This window comes from Molossus molossus, unplaced genomic scaffold (assembly GCF_014108415.1).
Source record: "Molossus molossus isolate mMolMol1 unplaced genomic scaffold, mMolMol1.p scaffold_m16_p_14, whole genome shotgun sequence".
NCBI classification, from domain to species: domain Eukaryota; kingdom Metazoa; phylum Chordata; class Mammalia; order Chiroptera; family Molossidae; genus Molossus; species Molossus molossus.
Genome location: NW_023425349.1, coordinates 71,752,899 through 71,775,282, shown reverse-complemented (window position 1 = coordinate 71,775,282; position 22,384 = coordinate 71,752,899). Strand labels below are relative to the sequence as shown.

General features: G+C 38.4%; 1 protein-coding gene across 1 annotated transcript in view; it reads right to left on the bottom strand.

The window, feature by feature from the left end:
* Positions 1-22,384, bottom strand: part of FOCAD (focadhesin) — a 300,263-nt gene that overhangs the window by 83,901 nt on the left and 193,978 nt on the right. Inside the window, 2 exon segments of the mRNA XM_036260660.1 lie at positions 9,986-10,107; positions 16,350-16,535. Of these exon segments, the coding sequence (XP_036116553.1) occupies positions 9,986-10,107; positions 16,350-16,535 (308 nt within the window).

Sequence of the window (22,384 nt, the reverse complement as noted above, 5' to 3'; positions counted from 1 at the left end):
TTATTCAGAATTTTCACCTTATTGTTTCATATTGCATGAATGGCTATACTACTCTGTGTTCTTCATAAGAGATATAAGGATTTTTAAATAAACAAATGGAAAGAAAAAGGCAAATACACTCTTTATATTTCAAATAATGGGTTATATGTCACATGCACTTTTGGGCACCTAGGGAAAAAATTTAAAGGAGGCAGAATTAATTTGTAAAGTAAAAATAATCAAATCACGACCAATGAAAGAATTTAGAAACAAACATTTTGTTCAGAGTAGTGCCACCAATAAGTCCAGATAAGATTTATCTGAAATAAAAATGAGAAAAGAGCTCATTGCCTAATGCTGAGGTAGAAATATGATTGGGTAGTAGCAGCAGGATCAGGAAAATTTACATATGCCTGAAGATAGAGAAAATAATGAGGCAAAATTGTCATTCTCATGCAGGGACAAACCAGTATCATTTGACTTCATCACTCTATCCTTTGAGTGTCATGTCAGAATTATAAATGCCAAAGGATGACAAGACAGGAAAGAAAACTGTCATTCACCTTCAATTTCCTCATCAACAGGTGCCAAGTTAGTTTCAGGATAAGAAGTAGCCAGTTACCAATCAGAGCAGAAGAGGACAGTCCCTTGAGCTTGGACAAGCCCTAGTAGATCTGAAAATGATCCCCAGCTGTCCCCTGTTCAGAGGTGCAAATAGCAAGAGGGCACTTAGGTTTTAATGAAATCTAAACAGGAGGGTGATGACAGTTGCCCCCTCCCCCATCTGCAGTTTTGAGGTTTTAGTTACCATTGTCAACTGAAGTATGAAAATACTAAATGAAGCCCTGGCCAGTTTGGTTCAGCGGTTGGAGCATTGGCCTGCGGTCCAAAGAGACCCAGCTTCGGTTCCCGCTAAGGGCACGCACGTACCTCGGTTGCAGTTTGTCCCTGGCCCTGATTGGGTCATGCAGGTGGCAACCACTCGATGTGTCCCTTTCACATCGATGTTTCTCTCTCTCCCTCCCACTCTATCTGAACAAAAAATGGAAAAATGTCCTCGGGTGAAGATAAAAAAAAAAAAAAACTAAATGGAAAATTCTAGAAATGATTCATAAGTTTTAAAATGAACATCATTCTAGGTAATGTGATGAAATCTCACGCCCCCCTGCTCCACCTGAACAGGATGTAAATCATCCCTTTGTCCAGTGTCTCCATGATGTACATACACCTGCCTGTTAGTCACTTAGTGGCTGTCTGTCATCAGCTCGGCTGTTGCAGTATCACAGTGCCTGTGTTCAAGTGTCCCTGGTGGTAGCCTAGCGCTGTGTCACAGTGCCTACATCATTTACCTTACTTCATCTCGTTATGTAAAAATTCTATCAACTCACATCACTGTAAGGAAGGGTGAGTATAATACAAGGTATTTTGAGAGAAACACCACATTCATATAACTTTTATTAGAGTATATTGTTACAATAGTTCTATTTTATTATTCTTGTTAATCTCTTACCGTGCCTAATTTATCAATTTAACTTTATCATAGGTATGTATTGGGGGGAAAAATCCCATATATAGGTTTTAGGACTATCTGTGGTTTCAGGCATTCCCCTAGGATCTTGGGATGTATCCCCCATTGATGAGGGGAGATTACTGTATGCAGAACTGCTCCTGATATGTCAGATCAAACGCAATCAGAGTTTGATCTGCGTATCTTTGAAAAGTAACACGGGAGAGTTTCACTTTTAAAAAGTCAATGAAAAAAATTTTTTTCAAAAAAGAACAGGACATAACATTTTCCAAAGGAATTCATCACAAATTACATTAAATAGCTAGCTCCCCATGACATTGAAAACTACATGATTTAACTAAAACAGTTATTGAGAAATATTGACAAATACATATAAATTAAATACCACTTCAAAATATAAAGAGCATAGCTCTTGAACATTCAAAACAAAGTTCTTTTACCCATTCATTCGCTCACTCACCCACCTATACCTACAGGTATAAGAAGACCACAGAATATCCTGTAGGGATCTGTAATCTTTGGCAGGAAGGAGAGCCTAAACCATACAAACAAATAAATACACAAAACAGAACATAAGAGCTTGTTTAAATGATGACAATGTCATTTCTTAGGAAGACTCAATAATTATTAGATTCACCAATTTAAGAACAATTCTGGGCAAAGGAAACTATTCTACTAAATGACATATAAAATATAACACAATACCAGGCACTGGAGCTACACAAGCCCCAAAGAATCCTCCACTGATCCTATGAAGTTTACACTTTAAAGAAGCAGACAGGCACCACTTGTGTGTGCTGCGCCACCCACATCCCCCTTCAGGATGAGTGGGGATGAATGAATAGATATGGATGGACAGGTGGATGGATAGATGAAATGAATATAGTCTTGTATATTAAATAAATTGAATTCATTGTTACAAATACTCCTAAAGCAATCTCCAAGCCTAGATGCTTTCACTGGAATATTCTACCAAACATTTTAAACAAGTATTTATCAGGATAGCATTACCCTGACATTATACCATACAAAGATATTACAAGTAAATTATACAACAACATCCCTCATAAGTATAGATTTAAAAATTCCCAACAAAATATTATTAGCAAATCAAATTCAGCAATGTATAAATAGGAAAACACATTCTGACCAAGTGGAGCTTTATCCCAGCAATGCAGGTTTGGTTCAAAATAGAAAATCTATCAAAATAGTTTCTCATATTAACAAACTAAAAAAGTATACAATCATCATCAAAAAATGTGGAAAAAAACATTTGACAAAACTCAACATTCATTTGGGGGCGGGGGGGTGTCTCTCAATTTAGGAATACAAAGAAACTTTGTCAACCTGATAAAAATATCTACAAAAACTCTATATTAACATCATATTTAATGTTAAGACACTATATGCTTTTCCTTAAGGCTGTGCACAAGAATGTCTGCTCTCATCACTCCTTCTCAACATTGTTCTACAGGGCCCTACACAAAGCAATTAGGCAAGGAGGAGGAGGAGGAGGAGAAAGAATACAGATCAGAAAGAAAAAATTAAGATCATCTCTATTCATAGACATTATAATGACAAAGAAAAATAATCTACAAAATAACTACGTAGGTAAGTGGGTTTAGTAAGGTCATAGAAAAGTAGCAATTATATTTTTATATACTAGCAATAAGCAGTTGGAAATTAAAACAAAAAAGTCTAATTACATTAGCATCAAAATACTTAGGATATGCAATAGCTATACATTTAGCAAAATACGTGCAATATTTGTAATAAGGAAACATTGACCTAAATAATGGAAAGATGCATCGTGTGCATGAGTTGAAAGATTCAATGTTGTTAAGATTTTAATTATCTCCCAAATTGATCTACAGATTCAATGCATTTCTGATCAAAATTACAGCAGGCATTTTTGTGGTTTCTCAAAGCTGATTTAAAATTTATATGGAAAACCAAAGGGCCTAAGATCATCAAATTTAAAAGCAAAACAGAATAATTGGAAGATTCATATTACTTGATTTTAATATTTATTATAAAGCAATAGTAATTAAGTTGTGTGGTTTTGATGAAAGCATACCCTCATAGATCAATAGAATAAAATTGAGTACAGAAATAGCCCCACACATCTATGGACGAATGATTTTTGGCAAAGGTACCCAGATAAAGAAATGATGGTATATTCAACAAATATAACTCATACCTTAGGAAAAATTAACTCAAGTTGATCATAGGCTAAAATGTAAACCTTAAATTATAAAACTTCTACATGAAAATATAGAAGATCCATCAAGGAATTAATGGATAAATTATCTATGATATATTCACATAATTGAATATTATTCAGCCATAAAAGATATGAAGTACTGCCTGGCTGATATTGCTCAGTGGTTAGAGTGTTGGCCCAAGCACCAAAGGGTCTCGGGTTCTATTCCCAGTCAAAGGCACATACCTGGATTGCAGGTTCAGTCCTTGGCCCCAGTTGGGACACATGAAGGAGGCAGCCAATCAACGTGTCTCTCTCACATCAATGTTTCTCTCTCCTTCCTTCCACGCTTCCCTCCCACTCTCTCCAAAAAAAAAAAGGGAAAAAATGTCCTTGGGTGAGGATTAACAACAAAAAGGATATGCAAAATTATATATAAACCTTGAAAATATTATGCTAAGTTAAAAAAAAAAAAAAAACAGGCAAAAAAGACCACACATTATATAATTCCATTTACATGAAATGTCAAAATATAGGCAGATCTATAAAGATAGACAGTGGATTAGTGGTTGCTATAGGCTGGGGAGTGAGGAAAATGGAGAGTGACTACTAATGGGTTCAGTTCCTTTTTGGTGTGTTGGAAATACTTTAAAATTGATTGTGGTGATAGTTACACAACTGTAAGTATATCAAAACCCACTGAATTGCACACTTAAGTAGGTGCATTTTATGGTATATGAATTATATTTCAGTTTTTAAAAATCAAAACATGACAGAAAAAAGAAAAATCTTTGAGACTTTCTGTTAGACAAAAAACAAGAACCATAAAAAGAAAAATTTGATAAATTGGAATTATTCAAAACTAAAAATCTGCTCATCAAGACACTCTTAGTATGTGTAACCATGGACATAGACAACAATTCTGGGGCTGGGGCCAGGATCGGGAGAAGGGTGTCAATGGGGGAAAAAGGAGAAACATCTATAACAAAAATAAATTAATTAAAAAAAAGACACTCTTAAGCAAATCAAAAAACAAGTTCCAGATCAGGTAAAAACATGTGCAAAACACATTTCTGATAAGTGACTTATATTCAGAATATACAAAGAACTCTCATTTGACAACAAAAACTTGATTAAAAATGGATAAGAGTTAAGACAACTCAGAGAAGAAATGGTATGAATGACAATACATAAAAAGATGCTCAACATCAATAGTCATTAAGGAAACACAAAAGGGAAACCACTACCCACATATCCTGTATGAGAATGTTTGTAGCAGCTTTAGTCATAATTGCCCCAAACTGGAAACAACCCAAAGATCCATCAATGGGTGAATTAATGAACAAATTGAAACACTCATAACAATTTTTTCAAATAAAAAGAGTCAATAAAGTAGTGATGGAAAGCAAAGCAGAGTTTAAAGAAACTTCAGCTAGAAAAATATCAAATGAACTGCAACAATAAAAGGACCAGAAGCAAGAAGACTGATCATCCTGGAAAAAGCTAAGGGCGTTTTCAGATGTTCTCTGCTTAACCTAGAGGGTGTAAGGTAGTTCAAGGACTGTGCAGTGATACCACCTGGGTTCTATTTCCAAAGTGCCTGAGCTGATTATTTGCTATTATTATTTCAATTCCATCATTATTCTTGTTAACCAGCTCTTAAACTCTGAATATTTGTTAACACATAGTTTGAGAAAGCTGTATGGCTCATTCTCTATCTCCACCTTTTTTTTTTTTTTTTGGTTAATCCTCATCGGAGGATATTTTTCCACTGATTTTTAGATACCGTGAAAAAGGAGGAGGGAGGGAGAGAGACAGATATATTGATGTGAGAAAAACACATTGATTGTGGCCTGCCTCATGACCCTGAACAGGATGGGAATCAAACCTGCAACCCAGGTATATGCCCTTGATTAGGAATTGAACCCGTGACCCTTTGGTCTGAGGGCCGATGCTCTAACTGCTAAGCTAAACTGGCCAGGGGCTATTTTTTTCTTTTTTTTTTTAAGAAATGAATTATAGTAACCAGAAGATGAATCCAAACTAAAATCCTACCATAGATTTGGCAGAATTCTGTCCAAGATGTCTTCTGATTAACTCTTAAAATAATGATCTTATTTCCTCATCTCTCTAAAATTTTCTAGGCATTCTATAACACAAGCAACAAGTTTCTTTTCTTCTTCTTCTTCTTCTTCTTCTTCTTCTTCTTCTTTTTAAAGAATAGTTTATTGATTTTTAGAGAGAGAGGAAGAGAGAAGAGAGAAATATCCATGTGAGAGCGAAACATCAATCAGCTGCCTCCTACACGCCCCCTATTGGGGATCAAGCTCGCAACCCGGGCATGTGCCCTGACCAAGAATCAAATAGGCAACCTTTTGGTGCATGGGATGATGCCCAACCAACTGAGCCATGCTGGCCAGGGCAAACAACAAGTATCTTAACCCAGATATTTTCGCTGTTTATATCTAAGGCATACCTTATAAGTTCTGATACCACATGCTGAATTTATTGGATGTCTTCTGCTGTCCCCCACATTCACACTTTTTTTGTTTCTGTTATGACTGTGAATTTTAAAATCAGTTTCCTAGTAATATCTAACACTTTGATAAATACCTATGTGCACAACTTAATTTAAAAACACAAAAAGGGAGACTTCCGGTCAAGATGGCGGCGTAGGTAAACGCAATATCGCGTCCTCCCACAACCACATCCAAGTTACAACAAAACTACAGAACAACCACTATTCAAAACCGCCTGAAATCAAGCTGAATGGAAGTCCTACAACTACGGAATTAAAGAAGCTGCATCGAGACTGGTAGGAGGGGCGGCTGGTCCCACACCCACGTGTGGCGGATAAAAATCAGGAGGCTCCCGCGGCTGGGAAGGTCCTCCCTGAGGACTGAGGGGGTCCCCATCCCACACCAGGTGCCCTGCTTAGGGTTCCAGTGCCAGGAAGAGAGTCCCCATAACTTCTGGCTGGAAAAACCAGCGGGAACTGAGGCTCAGGGAAGCTGAAGCGGCTGGAGCCCCAGGCAGCTCCCTAAAGGGCCCGCGCACGGACTTATCGGACTCTCTCCAAGCTTGGAAGGGAGGCAGCTCGAGGGGTGCCAGAGACATACAGGGAAGAACTGAGCTGTTTGGCACTGGAGCAAGGGCTGGAGACGGGGCTTTCTCGGGGACAAACCTGCTGTCAGAGGCCTTTGTTCCTTTGGTGAGTCCTTCCCTGGGGCGGCAGACAGTCGCCATATCTGGGACTCCAGCAACCTGGCTCACACTGGTAGCCCCGCCCTGCTGACTCCCTGAGGCCCCGCCCCACCCCACCCAACTTTCAGGCCCACCCAAGCTGTTGGCACTTGCTTAACCATAGGATTGGCCTGACTTGGATCCTGCTTCAGGTTTTCCTAAATTTTTTCAAACGAGCAGCATCTGGTCTCAGCTAGCCCCATACAGCTCGTTAAGTAATACACAGAAACAAACACAGGGAGGCAGCCAAAATGAGGATACAAAGAAACAGGTCCCAAATGAAAGAACAGAACAAAACCCCAAGAAAAGAACTACGCGAAATGGAGATAAGCAACCTAACAGATGCTGAGTTCAAAATACTGCTTATAAGGATGCTCAATGAACTCAGTGAGGGCCTCAAGAGCATAAAAAAGGACCAGTCAGAAATGATTGATGCAGTTAGAAACGAAGGCGTCTTTAACTGAAATAAAGAATAATTTACACAGCTTCAATAATAGAGTACGTAAATCCAAGGAGCAAACCATCGATTTGGAATATAAGGAAGCAAAAAACGCCCAATCAGAACAGCAAAAAGAAAAAAGAATCCAAAAAAATGAGGATAGTGTAAGGAGCCTCTGGGACAACCTCAAGCGTGCCAACATTCGTATCTTGGGGGTGCCGGAAGGAGAAGATAGAGAACAAGAAATCGAAAACCTGTTTGAAACAATAAGGCAGAAAACTTTCCTAACTTGGTAAAGGAAACAGACATACAAGTCCAGGAAGCGCAGAGAGTCCCAAACAAGAGGAACCCCAACAGGCCCACACCAAGACACATCATCATAAAAATGCAAAAGGTTCAAGACAAAGAGAGAATATTAAAAGCAGCAAGAGAAAGGCAGCTAGTTACCTACAGGGGTGTACCCATTAGGCTGTCAGCTGATTTCTCAAAAGAAACTTTGCAGGCCAGAAGGGAGTGGCAAGAAATATTCAGAGTGATGAAAAGCAAGAACCTACAACCAAGATGACTCTATCCTGCAAAGCTGTCATTTAGAATCGATGGCCATATAAAAACTTTCCCAGACAAGAAAAAGTTAAAGGAGTTCATCACCACCAAACCGTTATTATATGAAATGATGAAGGGTCTTTTTGAAGATAAAGATAAAATATATGAACAAACAAAATGGCAATAAATACATATCTATCAACGGTGGAATCTACAAACAAGATGAACAGATAGAACAGAAACATTCTCATAGATACAGAGAACATTTTGTTGGTTGCCAGATGGGAGGGGGTTTGGGGGAATGGGTGAAAAAGGTGAAGGGATTAAGAAGTACAAATTGGTTGCTAGACTGACAAACCTCAAAAGGAAAGGGGCTGGGGGGGTGGGAAGAAATGAACCAAAGAACTTATATGCATAACCAATGGACACAGACAATTGTGTGGGAAAAGGTGGGAGGGAGGTGGGAGTGGGGAGGAGGGGGGTCAATGGGGGAAAAAATGTGGAACATCTGTAATACATTCTACATTCAACAATAAAGATTTAAAAAAAAAAAAAAGAAAATCACTGATCTATAATAAAAATGTATTGCTTTTATAATCAGAAAAAAATAAATAAATAAAAAATAAAAACACAAAAAGGTATCAAATTTCTCCATCTCCATACCAGCTAGTAAGAAGTTGGGGAAACATGTCTAGAAATCACCTATGTTTTTCCCTCTTTTGTAAAATGAAACCTCTCTTCTTCCTAGAGAAAAATGCTCTTCCCAGATCTATGTTCCCTCTTTAGTTAAATTAAGACACTGTATTAGACAAAAATGATTCTGAAGCAAATATGTATAGAATTTGAACTCTGACTAAATATGTTAAAGGAACATGGATGGCATAGTAAAAAGATGGATCTTTAAAAACCAGTTTTGCTAACCAGTGGTCATTGGTATAGAGAATATATTCAAACCAAATTACTGACACTAAGATTTATAAATTATGCACCAGTATAAGATTTAATACAAACATAGTGTAGACATCTGAAATAGTTTTACATCATCTCCATTAATTTTTTATACTATAATTTATGTATTTTTATTTACAGCTGCAATATAAGTTACATCCATATCATACAAAGCAAAGCTCTTTGCTGTGATATTTTGTTTTGTTATGCATTCATATATTTTAATTTATATACAGCAACTGCCATAAAATTTTTAAAAAATAAGACCACACATCTCACAAGTATCTTCCAGCTTCCCACTTCCCTGAGGCATTGCTGTAACTTGCTATGATCAGATTTCATGCAAATCATGTAATGACATCACATCACTTTATTTTAAAAGGGTAGCCTAAAAGTAAAATAAACACTAAAACCCAAGGTTTCATTTTATTTTTTTACCTAAATAATTTTATTTACTGTTAATTCCCTACATTCACATAATATAAACCACTGGTGCCCTACATACTTGCAAAGGATTAGATTAAGAAATAGGCAAGATAATTTCTTTAGATAACAGTTGGTATTTATTATTTACAATAGAAGTTAAACATTAATGAAATTAACCAAATTCCTAGAGACTACTCCCAAATATTAGGCTAGTAAGTAGGGGAAGCAGACCAATTTATCTCAGAACTATATCAAAATAATTTAATGGGTCAGCTATTTTGGTTGCCTTCAAAAGCGACATAAGCCCTGGCCGGTATTGTTCAGTAGGTTGGGAGCTGGCCCATTCACTGAAAGGTCACTGGTTTGATTCCCAGTCAGGGCACATGCAGGGGTTGTGGGCTCAATCCCTGGTAGGGGGCTTGCAGGAGGCGGCTGATCAATGTTTACCTCCGACATCAATGTTTCTCTCTCTTTCCCTCTTCCTTCCTCTCTCTCTCTCTCAAAAAAAAAAAAAAAAAAATCAATAAAAAATACTTTATAAAAAGCAACTTAAATTAATTATGATAAAGAGAAAAATTATTTCCAAATATACACTAAATTTCATGAGCACACGGTAAGGAGTAAAACCCCAAAACAAACATGGAAGAAGAGCCTGTTGATATTGGAAGGCACCTACCTCATGCACTAGAGCAAGTGAGGTCTGCTTGAAACTTCGCCCTCTACTGGCCATCAGTCGATTCAAAGGTTTGCCATCTTTACTCTGATACATTGAAACATCATAACAAAATAACATGCCACCTTAAAAACAAAAACACACAAAAACATTTCTTATGAAAAATGAAATAAAAAAAACTTCATTAATTAGATCCTCAGTAATCAATATTCAATCAATCTGGATAGAGATATGTAGAAATTAAGAGAATTTGCTAAGCAAATTATATTTGGCTATAGGTGTCTAAGAAAAGAAAAACTAGAAAAATTATTATATGTAAACTATTACTTATTTACAAACTTTATTTACTTGTAAATAAATAAATGAATAACTTTAAAATTCATGACACTTTAAATTTTATAAACGGTTACTTTAAAGATTCTATTAAGCTTTTTAAAAAAATAAATTCCAATTAAAGAGAAATGTTTGTACTATCAATCTTTGTGAACTCCTGATAACACAGGTTCCTTTAGTTTATACCTACAAGTTGACAAGTCCTTCCTCTTACCTGCACTCTCATACATTCGTTCTCCCTTTTTCCCTTCCTCCCCCTCTAACCCTTCTCTTCCTCTGGTCAACTAAGTTCTGAAATGGAACTTCAGCTCCCGCTGGCCCCCAGTGTAAAGGGAAAAGCAAGGACCGGCAGCCAAGTGCTCGAGCGAATTAGGGGAGCCTTGGAACTATCTGGATAATTTTGAACCAATGAAAAGACATATTCAAGGATAAGATCATTTAAAACAGAGAGATTATTACATTTTTACACATCTCTTTTTGAAGTATGGTATACATAGAGAAAAGTAAACATCTCAGAGGCATACGGAGCTCAGTGAATTTTCACAAACTGAACAAACAAGTCTAACCACTACCCAGATCAAGAAACAAAACATTGTTAACATCCCAGAAGCTTTTCCTCATGCCTGCTTCCAGTCACATGCACTCCAGTCCCAAAGATAGCAACCTTCTAGTGACCATTTTGCCTACTTTGGTACTTTATATAAATGAAATTAGACTGCAGAATGGGCTTTTAAAAATCTGGCTTCTTTCACTCAATATAGCCATTGCAACAATCATTCATATTGTTATTGGCTGCTGTAGTAGATTTATTCTCATTGCTGAATAATACTCTGTCATGTGAACATACCACAATTTATTTATCCATTTTACTGTCAACAGGCATTTAGATAGCTTCCAAGTTTAAGGCTATTCAGATAATGCTGCTTGCTATGAACATTATAGGATACATCTCCTAGAGACTTCATTTGGGTTTTTTCCTAGGAATGAAATAGCTGAGTAATAGAGTGTAATTTATTCAGTACAAGTTTTCCGAAGCGGTTGTATTAACCTGCACCCAGCAGCAGGTCTGGTTGCTCCACCTATTTGCCAATACTTTGTATTTTCCATCTTTTTTTCATTTTAGCCAATCTGTTAAGAATGTGGTAATATCTTATTGGGGTTTTAATCTGCATTTCTCTGATGACTAAGTTGATCATCTACTCATATGTTCACTGCGCATCTGAATACTCTCATTTTGAAGGGTGAGTTCAATTCTTTTTACTGTTTTCCAATTGTTTTTCTTTATTGGTTTGTAAAAATTATATATTCTATATGTGAGTTCTTTATCAAATATATGTATTGTACCTTCTTGCATTCGTGGCTTGCCTTTTCACTCTCTTCAAGGTATATTTTAATTAACACATGTTCTTGATTTTAATATAATTCTTCATTTTTACAACCGGAGATTTTAATTATAGAATTATTTGTTGAAAGATCATCCCCTTTCTCCACAGCCCTGCAGTGTCACTGTTGTAATAAATCTAGTGACCTTGTATATGTGGGTCTGTTTCTGAATACTCTACATTTCACCACTGGGCAGCTTGTCTATCCTTGCACCAATACCACACTGTCAATTATTGGGGTTTTATAAAAGGTCTTCACATCTGATTATGTATATCTTCCTATTTTGTTTTTATTCTTCAAGATTACCTTGGATGTTTGTTCATTTTCACACAAATTTTAGAATCAGCTTGTCAATTTCCAAAAACAAAAACAAAAACAACCTACTGGCATACTGATTTGGATTAGGTTGAATCTAAACATCAATTTAAAGAACATTAACATTTTACAACACAGGTTTCTAGTCCATAAACATTGCATATCATTCCATTTCTTAGAATTTTAAAATTTTTTCTCCATAATGTCTGTAGATTCCAGCATAAGGGTTTTATATACTTTCTGACAAATTTACTCTGGGTAACTGATATATTTTTTTCTTTGTACGTTCCCCCAGCGGAAACCGAACCTGGGACTCTGGTCCGCAGGCCGACGCTCCAACCGCTGAGCCAAACTGGCCAGGGCTAATTGATATTTTTTGATGCTATTGTAAATGGTATAGTTTTTAAATTTTATTTTTTATTTGTTATGGTATATAATATATATCACTGATTTTTTGGAATTGTTTTAGTGACTTTTATTTCTTTCTTTAATTTTTTAATCTTTTTCCATTATCACTGATTTTTATATGTTGGTCTTTGTATGTATGCAGGTAATCTTGCTGGATTAATTTATTAACCCTAATTAATCTGTAGATAATTTTGAATTTTCTATGTGCACAATAATGTCATCTGCAAATAATGACTATTTTATTTCTTCCTTTCTAATCCTTATAGCTCTTATTTCTTGGGGCGGGGGGGGGGGTGGTATCACACTAGCTATGCCCTCCATTACAGTACTAAACAATAGTGGTGATAACAAGCATCAATATCGTTTTCCTAATCTCAATATTTGAGTATTAAGTAAAATGATGGCATTATAAATGTTCTTTATCAGAATAAAAGAAGTTCCATTTTATTCAGTTTAATAAAAATCTTTTTTATATCATGAATAAAAGGTAAATTTGTCAAAGTCATTTTCTGTGTTTATTGAGATCATCTAAAGATTGCTGTGCCTTTTTCTTTTCTTTTCTTTTTTTAATCCTCACCCAAGGATATTTTTCCATTTATCATCAGATAGAGTGGGAGGGAGGGAGGGGGAGAGAGAGAGACAGAGAAAAAGGGTGGGGGGGAACATTAATGTGAGAAAGACACACCAACTGGCTGCCTCCTGCACAACCCAACCAGGGCTGGGGATGAATTGCAACTGAGGTACATGCCCTTGACCGCAATCGAACCCACGACTCATTGGTCTGAGGGCTGACGCTCTAACTGCTGAGCCAAATTGGCCAGGGCAGCCTTTTCCTATTAATATAATGAATTATATTGATTTTCAAACATTTAATTAACCCCACTTATTTGTTATGCATTATTTTTTATATGTATTACTAAGTTCAATTTTCTAGTTTTTTTTGTAACTATGTTCATGGAAGAGATTGGTTTATAATATTCCTGTCTTATACTTGTCAGGTTTTGGTACAAAAATTATGCCGATCTCAGAGTTCCTTTTTTCCTATTCTCTGTTAGAGTGCATGAAAAATCATTGTTATTTCTCCCTTAATTTGGGGGAAGAATTCACCACAAAAGCCCTGTGCACCATGGCTTTTATTCAGTACTAGTGGAGAAGTTGTCAGAGATTCAATTTCTTGAATACATAACAAACTACCCATACCGTCTGTCCTTTGGTCACTTTTGAAAACTGATATTTTGATAAATTTCTATATCTCATTTAAACTGGGAGATTTATTAAATTCTTTATATGTTGTTTTATTATTTTTTTGAATGCTGTCAGCTCTGAAGTGGCATCTCCTTTGTTATTCCTGATATATATATTTCTCTATTTATTATCCTAAGTTACACTGGCTTCATCATGTTTTCAAACTTTTCAAAGAACCAACTTTTTGGCTTGCTGATTTTCTTTATTTTATGCTTTCTATTGTATTAATTTTCATTCTTCTTATTTGTTCCTTTTCTCTTTAAATTTAATTTGCTGTTCTTTTTCAAGCTTCTTGATATGGAAGCTTAAATAATTATTGTTTTCCTTTTCTCTTTTCTAATATAGTCACTGAAGGCATAAATTTCCTTGTTACACTGCTTTAGCAGTTGTGATATGTTTTATTTTTATTATCATTCTGCTTAAAATATTTCCTGATTTCCGTCTTGATTTTTAGTTTAATGCTAAGATTATTTGTAAGCCTGCTGTTCAATTTTCAGGCTACTGGAGACATTCTAGTTACCTTTTAGGTGTTTCCTTTTAGCTTAATCCCATTGTCATTAGAGGACAGACTCTAAAATGACTTAAGTATTTTGAAATTTGTTGAAGTTATGGGTCATCATAAGGTCATTTTGGTAAGTTTCCCATGCACTGTTAAAACGCTCAGGAATTCTATCACTGTTCTAGATGTCATTGAATTAAGTTTGTTCACAGTGTTGTTCAGATATTTTGTAAACTTATAGATTATATTTGTCTGCTTATTCATCAAGCTATTGAAAAAGATATTTTAAAGTTTCCCACTTTTATTGCAGGTCTATTTCATCCTTTAGTTCTGATAATCGTTGCCATATATTTTGATGCTATGTTACTTTGTGTACATTGATTAGAATAGTTATATTTTCTCATTAGAGTGACTTTGTTATCTTCATGAACTGTCCCCCTCATTTCAAGCTTCTTCCTTTTTCATGTGTCTAGTACTTTTTCACTGTATCTTGGATAGTAAATAAAAGAACCACAGAAATTTTAGTCTGAATGATATTAAATTCCTCTCCTCTGTTAGGCAGATAGAGGGAAGGACTGATCTCAGTCAAATCAGGAATTGGACAGGGTTAGGTTTAACCATAGCTCTGATAAATCTCAGTCTGTGTCTGGTTCAGCCCGTTCTGAGGGCATGCCTCCCCTAGATTTCACTGAAAATCTAATCAGACTCCTCAATGTGACTAATTAGGAGAGACCCAGATATGTCATAAGAGGTTTTCCGCTTACCTCTTTAACTCTCCCATCCCTTCAAGTTCCACCTTTTGGCAAATATCTGGAGGAGAAATGGGCTGTGTTTCTGAGGTTCCTCACGTCTCCCGTTTTGTCACTCGGACATCACATAAATGTAAAGATCTCTCTTGGTTTCTCTGCCCCGCTCACCAGCATCTTTTAAGGTCAAGCCTCAGTTTCGGCCTCTAGCTCAGGATGGAATCAGTAAATGCACGCAGGTGAAAAGAGTTATAAGCTTCAGTATCGATTTACTTCTCATTTGCGTTGTTTTCAGACCAATTTTCCTAGCCAGTCTGCTATCCAAGCACAAGACTGAAGGAGATCTCACTTCGTCTTTCAGAAGCATCAGCCTAGTTCTTTAACTTTTAGTGCAAACTCAAAATTCAGCAAGTATCTTATGAAGAAAATCTCCAATTTGTCCCCTATATTAGTCAGAGTCTTCAGAGAAGCAGAACAAATGAGAGATCTGTATCTGTGAGTTGGAGAACCAGGGAAGCCAGAGGTACAACTCAGTCTGAATCCAAAAGTCTGAGAACCAGCGGTGCCAATGTCCAAGGGCAGGAGGAGGTGGATGTACCCGTTCAGGCAATCAGAGCAAATTCACCCTTCCTTTGTCTGTTCTATTCAGGCCCTCAACAGATTGGATGTTGCCCAAACACACTGGTGAAGATGGTCTTTACCCAGTCTACTGATTCAAATCTAACCTCTTCTGAACACACACTCACAGACACACCCCAAACTAATGTTTTAGCAGCTATCTGGGCATCTCTTAGCCCAAACAAGTTGACATATAAAATTAACCATCACATCACCCTGGTTCAGTGGAACCACTAAAAGCTCCACTGTTTCATCCAACAGGTCTCGTCCTGGAAAAACCCTCAATCCTAGCCCACAACCAGAATCAGTGAATATGCCCCCTGGGGATGGGAACAGTTCTAAAGTGTTCTCCTATTCTGACATTTTTGTCTGTCTAGTCATCTTTGCTTCGACAGTTCTCTGATGCCTTTAAAATGCAATGTATGCCCTGGCCAGTTTGGCTCAGTGGTTGGAGTGTCAGTCCATGAACCAGAGAGTCACGGATTCGATTCCCGGTCAAGGGTGCCTACCTTGGTTGTGGGTTCGATCCCCGGCCCCAGTCAGGGTTGTTCAGGAGGCAACCAATCAACGTGTCTGTCTCACATCGATGTTCATTCTCTCTGTCCCCCTCCCTCTCACTCTAAGTAAAAGAATCAATAGAAAAATATCCTCAGGTGAGGATTTAAAAAAAAAAAGGGATTTATTTTTGTCATTTATCCAGCGGTGTCTACATGTTAGCAGCAGCAGCAATGCCCTCCCATGACCTACTCCACTCTGCCTGGAAATGGAAGTTAAAACAACACTTTAAAACATGTACCTGAATACTATGTACTGTGCTCACCTGCAAGGCCAGGTTTCAAACCCGGTTGCTTGTTTGTTTCATACATTTTCAATACAAAATTGGGGATTCCTGCTACCGTCTTTCCGTGGTCTGAGCGGGCACCTCCTTTTAATGCCAAGTGATATACCCCACGGGGCATATTCACCATTTCTTGCTTCACAAGCGATGTAAAAAATTCCTCCAAAGCTGAAAGAGATAAAAGGAGATTAAAAGTACAGTATTATAGCATGCTAGAAAAGAAACACTCGTTCTTAACTCTCTCACACACAGGCATAACAACAACAATAACAACAACTTAACCTATTTTAGGCAAAACTTCACAAAGTAATAAGAACACTCTTGATTCCCATCCTTTGTTGCATCTTTCTCGAGTCAGACCATGGTACCAGTTGCTCAAGCTTAAAAACTTAGTCATTCTTAACTTATCTCTTTCTCACACTCTCTCTATAAACTCCATCAACAAGTCCTCCTAGATCAACCTTCAAAAATATATCCCAAATCCACTCATTTCTCTCCATTTTCAGGGCTACTTGCCCAGTCATTATCTCCTCTTTTCCTCATCTGGACTAATTTAAAAACTAGTTTCTTGGTTTCTACTCCTTATGACCACCCCTACAAACCACTGTCTACCCAAAAGCCAGAATTTTATGTCATCCCCCACTCTAACATCTTCCACTGGTTTTTTATCCTACATAGAAAAACATCAAAACTTCTGACAATGATGCAGGCTTCCTATGACGAGCCCGACTCCTCCTCTGACCTCCTCTCAAACCACCACCCTCCGTGCAGCTTTGTCAAAGGCACACCACAGGGCCTCTTCCCCATTCCTCGGCAACACACAGTTCACGTCCAGTCAGGGCCACCACGCTTACTATTCCTCCTACATGGAACATACTAGACCATGTGACTGGCCCCTTCTTATCATTTAGGTATTTTAAGAGAAGCCTTTTATCATTCTGTAGCCATATCAGTACAATTATTAAAAAACATAAAATATGGCCCTGGCCAGTATGGCTCAGTTGGTTGAGCATTGTCCCATACCAAAAGGTTACCGGTTCGATTGCTGGTCAGGGCACATGCCCAGGTTGTGGGCTTGAACCCCAGTAGGGGTGTGTGGGAGGCAAACAATTGATGTTTCTCCCTCTCCCCCCCCTCTCCATCCCTCCTCCTTTTCCTCTCTAAAATAATACATATATATACAATAAACAAAATATTAGTTCATTATTTCTTTGTTTGTAGTCCTAATTAAGTCCAAGATCTTTATTGCTTAATATTTTACCTTTGTTTTTACTTACCTTCATTGTTAAATGTTTTACAGATGTCCCCCCCCCTTTTTCCCCATTGACCCCTTGCCCCCAATCCTGCCCCTCTCCTGCCTTCTCCACACTATTCTCCGTGCCCATTGGATATGCATATATGCATAAAGTTCTCTGGTTTCTCCATCCTGCCCTCCCTCCCCACTTCCCTTTGAGGTTCATCAGTCTAACAACCAATTTGTACTTCTTAATTCCTTCATCTTTTTCTCCCATCCCCCCAACTCCCTCCCATCTGGCAAGCAACAAAAAGTTCTCTGTATCTATGAGACTGTTTCTGTTCTGCTTGCTGATTTTGTTTGTAGATTCAACTGCTGATAGATATGTATTTATTGCCATTTTATTGTTCATATTTTTGTTGTTCTTCTCCTTCAAGAAGACCCTTCAGCATTTCATATAATACTGGTTTGGTGGTGATGAATTCCTTTAGCTTTTCTTGTCTGGGAAACTCTTGATATGCCCATCAATTCTACATGATGGCTTTGCAGGATAGAGTAATGTTGGTGTAGGGCATTGCTTTTCATCACCTTGAATATCACTTGCCACTCCTTTCTGGCCTGCAAAGTTTCTTTAGAGAAATTGGCTGACAGTTTTATGGGAACTCCCTTGTAGGTAACTAACTGCTTTTCTCTTGCTGCTCTTAAAAGTCTCTCCTTGTCTTTAAACTTTGGCATTTTGATGATGATGTGTCTTGGTGTGGACCTCTTTGATTTCATCTGGTTTAGGACGCTCTGTGCTTCCTGCACTTGTATGTCTGTTTCATTCACCAAATTAGGAAAGTTTTCTGTCATTATTATTCCAAAAAGGTTTTCAATTCATTCCTTCCTTCCTTCCTTCCTTCCTTCCTTCCTTCCTTCCTTCCTTCCTTCCTTCCTTTCCTTCTTTCTCTCTCTCTCTCTCTCTCTCTCTCTCTCTCTCTCTCTCTCTCTCTCTTTCTCTCTTCCGTTCTTCCGTTCTTCCTTTCTCTGGTCCACAGGCTGATGGTCCAACTGTTGAACCAAACCAGCCAGGGTGGTTTTCAATTTTTTGCTGTCCCTCTTCTCCTTCTGGCACCCTCATGATGTGAATGTTGTCACATTTTAAGTTGTCACAGAGGCTCCTTATACTATCCTCTTTTGGATTATTTTTTCTTTTTGCTGTTCTGATTGGGTATTTTTTACTTCCTTATATTCCAAATCGATGGTTTGCTTCTTGGCTTTACTTACTCTACTATTGATTCTCTGTAAATTATTACAGAGAATAATTCATTTCTGACTGGTCCTTTTTTATGTTGTTCATGTTCTAAGTTCCTTGGAGTTCTCACTAAGTTCCTTAAGCATCCTTATAACCAGTGTTTTGAACTCTGTATCTGATTCATTGCTTATTTCCATTTTGTTTAGTTCTTTTCCCAAAGTTTTGTTCTTTTCTTTCACTTGGGACATGTTTCTTTGCATCCTCATTTTGGCTGCTTTCCTGTGATTGTTTCTATGTATTAGGTAGAGTTGCTATGTCTCCCAGGCTTCGTATCATGGCCTATTATTGTAGATGTCCTGTAGGATCCAGTGGCACAGCCTCCCTGATCACCACAGCTGGGCCCCCGAGGTGTATCCCTAGTGTGGATTGTACACCCTTCTGTTGTAATTGAGTCTTGATTGCTGTTGGCATGTCAATGAAAGGGATTTACTCCAGTTGATCGGCTGCAAGGACTGGCTGTGCCCACTATCCACCGACCTCTGACCACCTTGGATGATCAGCTGTGCAGGGGCCCACCACACAGAGCAAGACTTACTTCAGCAGGGTTCTGGTACCCACTGAGTCCACTCATTGAGTGTGTCACTTGTGGAGGTGGTTGGATGGTGGTGCTTCACAGTGTTCTGAAGCTGTCCACTGGGAGTGCTGGCTCTGAGGCAAGGTCAATCACTGCCTGTGTTCTACCCAGGACCACCTGGCATAAGCTACAAAGTGATCTGCAGATGGCTGCTTCTTGTGCTGGGCTTGGAGGTGCCCAGGAAAAGCCAAGTTGTGAACCAAGGTTGGCTGCTTCTAGTGCCAGGGCTGGGGCCACTTAATGAGAGGTATGGGGCTTTCAGAGACCAGATGGTGCCTGTTTGAAAGATTTTAGGAAAATCTGAAGCAGGATCCACGACAGGCCAATCCTATGGTAAAACCATTGGAAACAGTTTGGGTGGGCTTGAAAGTTGGGTGGGGCAGGGCCTCAGGGAGTCACCAGGGCGGGGCAAACAGTGTGAGCCAGGTTGCTGGAGTCCCAGATATGGTGGCCTTCTGCTGGCCTCATGGGGGGAGGGCTCACCAAAGGATCAATGGCCTCCGCCAGCACGTCTGTCTGGGAGAAAGCTGCCCCTACAGCTCTCAACCTGACACCAAATAATTCAGTTCTTCACTGTATGTCTCTGGCGCCTTTCAAGCTGCCTCCCCCATGCTGGAGCCTGGAGGGTGCAAGTCCGAGTAAGTCTGTGCACAGGTCCTTTAAGAGGAGCTGCCTGGGGCTCCAGCAGCCTCAGCCTCCCTCAGCCTCAGTTCTCACTGGTTTTCAGTCAAAAGTTATGGGACTTCTCTTCCTGGCACTGGAACCCTGAGCTGGACACCTGGTGTGGAATGGGGACCCCTCACTCTTCAAGGAGGACCTTCTCAGCCGAGGTGTCCTCCTAATTTTTATCTGTCACATGTGGGTGTGGGACCAGTCCATCTGCGCCTCCGCCTCTCCTACCAGTCTTGATGTGGCTTCTTTAATGTCATAGTTGTAGGACTTCCATTCAACTCAGTTTCAGGCAGTTTTGAATGATAGTTGTTCTGTAGTTTAGTTGTAATTTTGATGTGGTTGTAGGAGGAGGAGATACCGTGTTTACCTACACCGCCATCTTGACTGGAAGTCCATATTTTTACTTATTATAAAGTAACATAAATGTGGGATCAAAAGACAATAGATACCCAAACAAAATACTGGATAAAACTGTAGGTTTATAATTAAGTGTTATTTTCCTCAGAACTACTAGAGGCTGCATGCCCAATGCAGAAACAAAAAACATTAAAACTAAACAAATCATATGGAAAACTAAACAGGAAACTATTGCATGTGTCTCTTATTATAGGAACAGAAAGCAAGGATTCACCTAACAAAACTGGAATTTCATTCTGAATAGATCTTAAAGTCTACTTTAAATAACCATCATTAAATTAAAGGCAGTAAGCACTTACTGGAGCATCTATTATGTGCCCAATTCTGTCAATTCTATATGGAAACTTCCTAGATGCAACCATGCTTCTCCATTCAAAGCCCAGAGAACACTGTGAGGGATGCTTTCCATTTACCCTGCAGACCCACCCTCTACCCTCTCACCCTGCTCTGTGCCCTGAAGAATAACCTTTAAGAACTGCTTCATCAGGCTCCCTTGTCCTCTGGCTTCATCCAATGGGAAACACTGGCAGGAGGCCAGAGGGTGGAAATCCAGTGAGGTCAGGCATGTCCTCCCCAGATACACCCACCTGCAGGATTGCTGCAGGTTGCCTGCATGCTTCTTATGGAGGCCCTGGCTTCTCTATTTACAACACAGAAGCTCTCTCTCATTCTCCTAACTGCCACCTCCCCTTATACCTTCCACCTAAGGGACATTAACTATTCTGGGATGACTCACCATTGCTTGTGATTTTCCTTTAACCTTACAACATAACTGTAAACAGTCCTTTTATTAAACTCCCAGTTCCTCCATCTGAATATGCTTTTTCTGGAAAGGCCTGAATCAATACATCATCTAAATGAAAGAGATGAGTAACATCCAATTGCAGGCCATGTACTTCAATATCTGCATTCACATGCATATGTATGACTGCTTCGAGCCTGTGGAGTATGAGTTACACTTTTCAGAATGTAGCTAGGACCCTCATTCGTGAGGACACAGGTGCTATGATGGGAGAGGGTAATTCCTGCTTTCTCAGAAGGGATCCTATTCTGGCAAAAGCTGATACCTGGCAAGAGATAAGCACACAATTGCAATAGTCTAACCCAGGAATGGAAATTTGTCTACTTGTCAAGCTTTTCAGAGGACTAAGGATTCTCAAAATAACTCTAGCTTTGAGAATAGTCTAAATGAGGGAAAGATACTATGACTGCAACCGATAGAAAAAGCGCCATGTTCCCCGGCCACTAAACTAGCAACAATGTTTTCCATTGTCACTGAGGCTTGTCCTTGTCTTTGTCCAGGTAAGAATTTAAAAAGTGCCGAAAATTTGTAGGTCGCAGTATCAGATATAAATTTTTAAAACAACCCAAATACCTTTCAACAGGTGAGTGGCTAAACAAACTGGAGTACATCCTGCAATGAAATACTACGCAGTAATAAAAAAGAATTCACATAGGCAAGTATTTGTATGGATTCAAAAACATCCTGAGTGAGGGGGGGGGGGAGCTAATCCCCAAAATTTACATACTGTACGAAAAACACTGGTGAAATCCAAATAGATCTATAGTTAATAAGTGTATCAATGTAAAATTCCTGGCTTTAATAATGAACTAAGGTTATGTGAGATGTTAGCAACTGGGAGCAGGTGAGTAAAAATACACAGAAACTCTCTAAACTGTTTTATGACTTATTGTAAGTCTAAAGTTACTTCAAAATGTTTAAAAAGTTTAATCAATACCAGTAACACCCCTATGTAGAATAATGAAAATTTTTGAATTTACTTTGCAGCCGCATTTGTGTTTACTTGAAAGAAAATAAGAGAAGA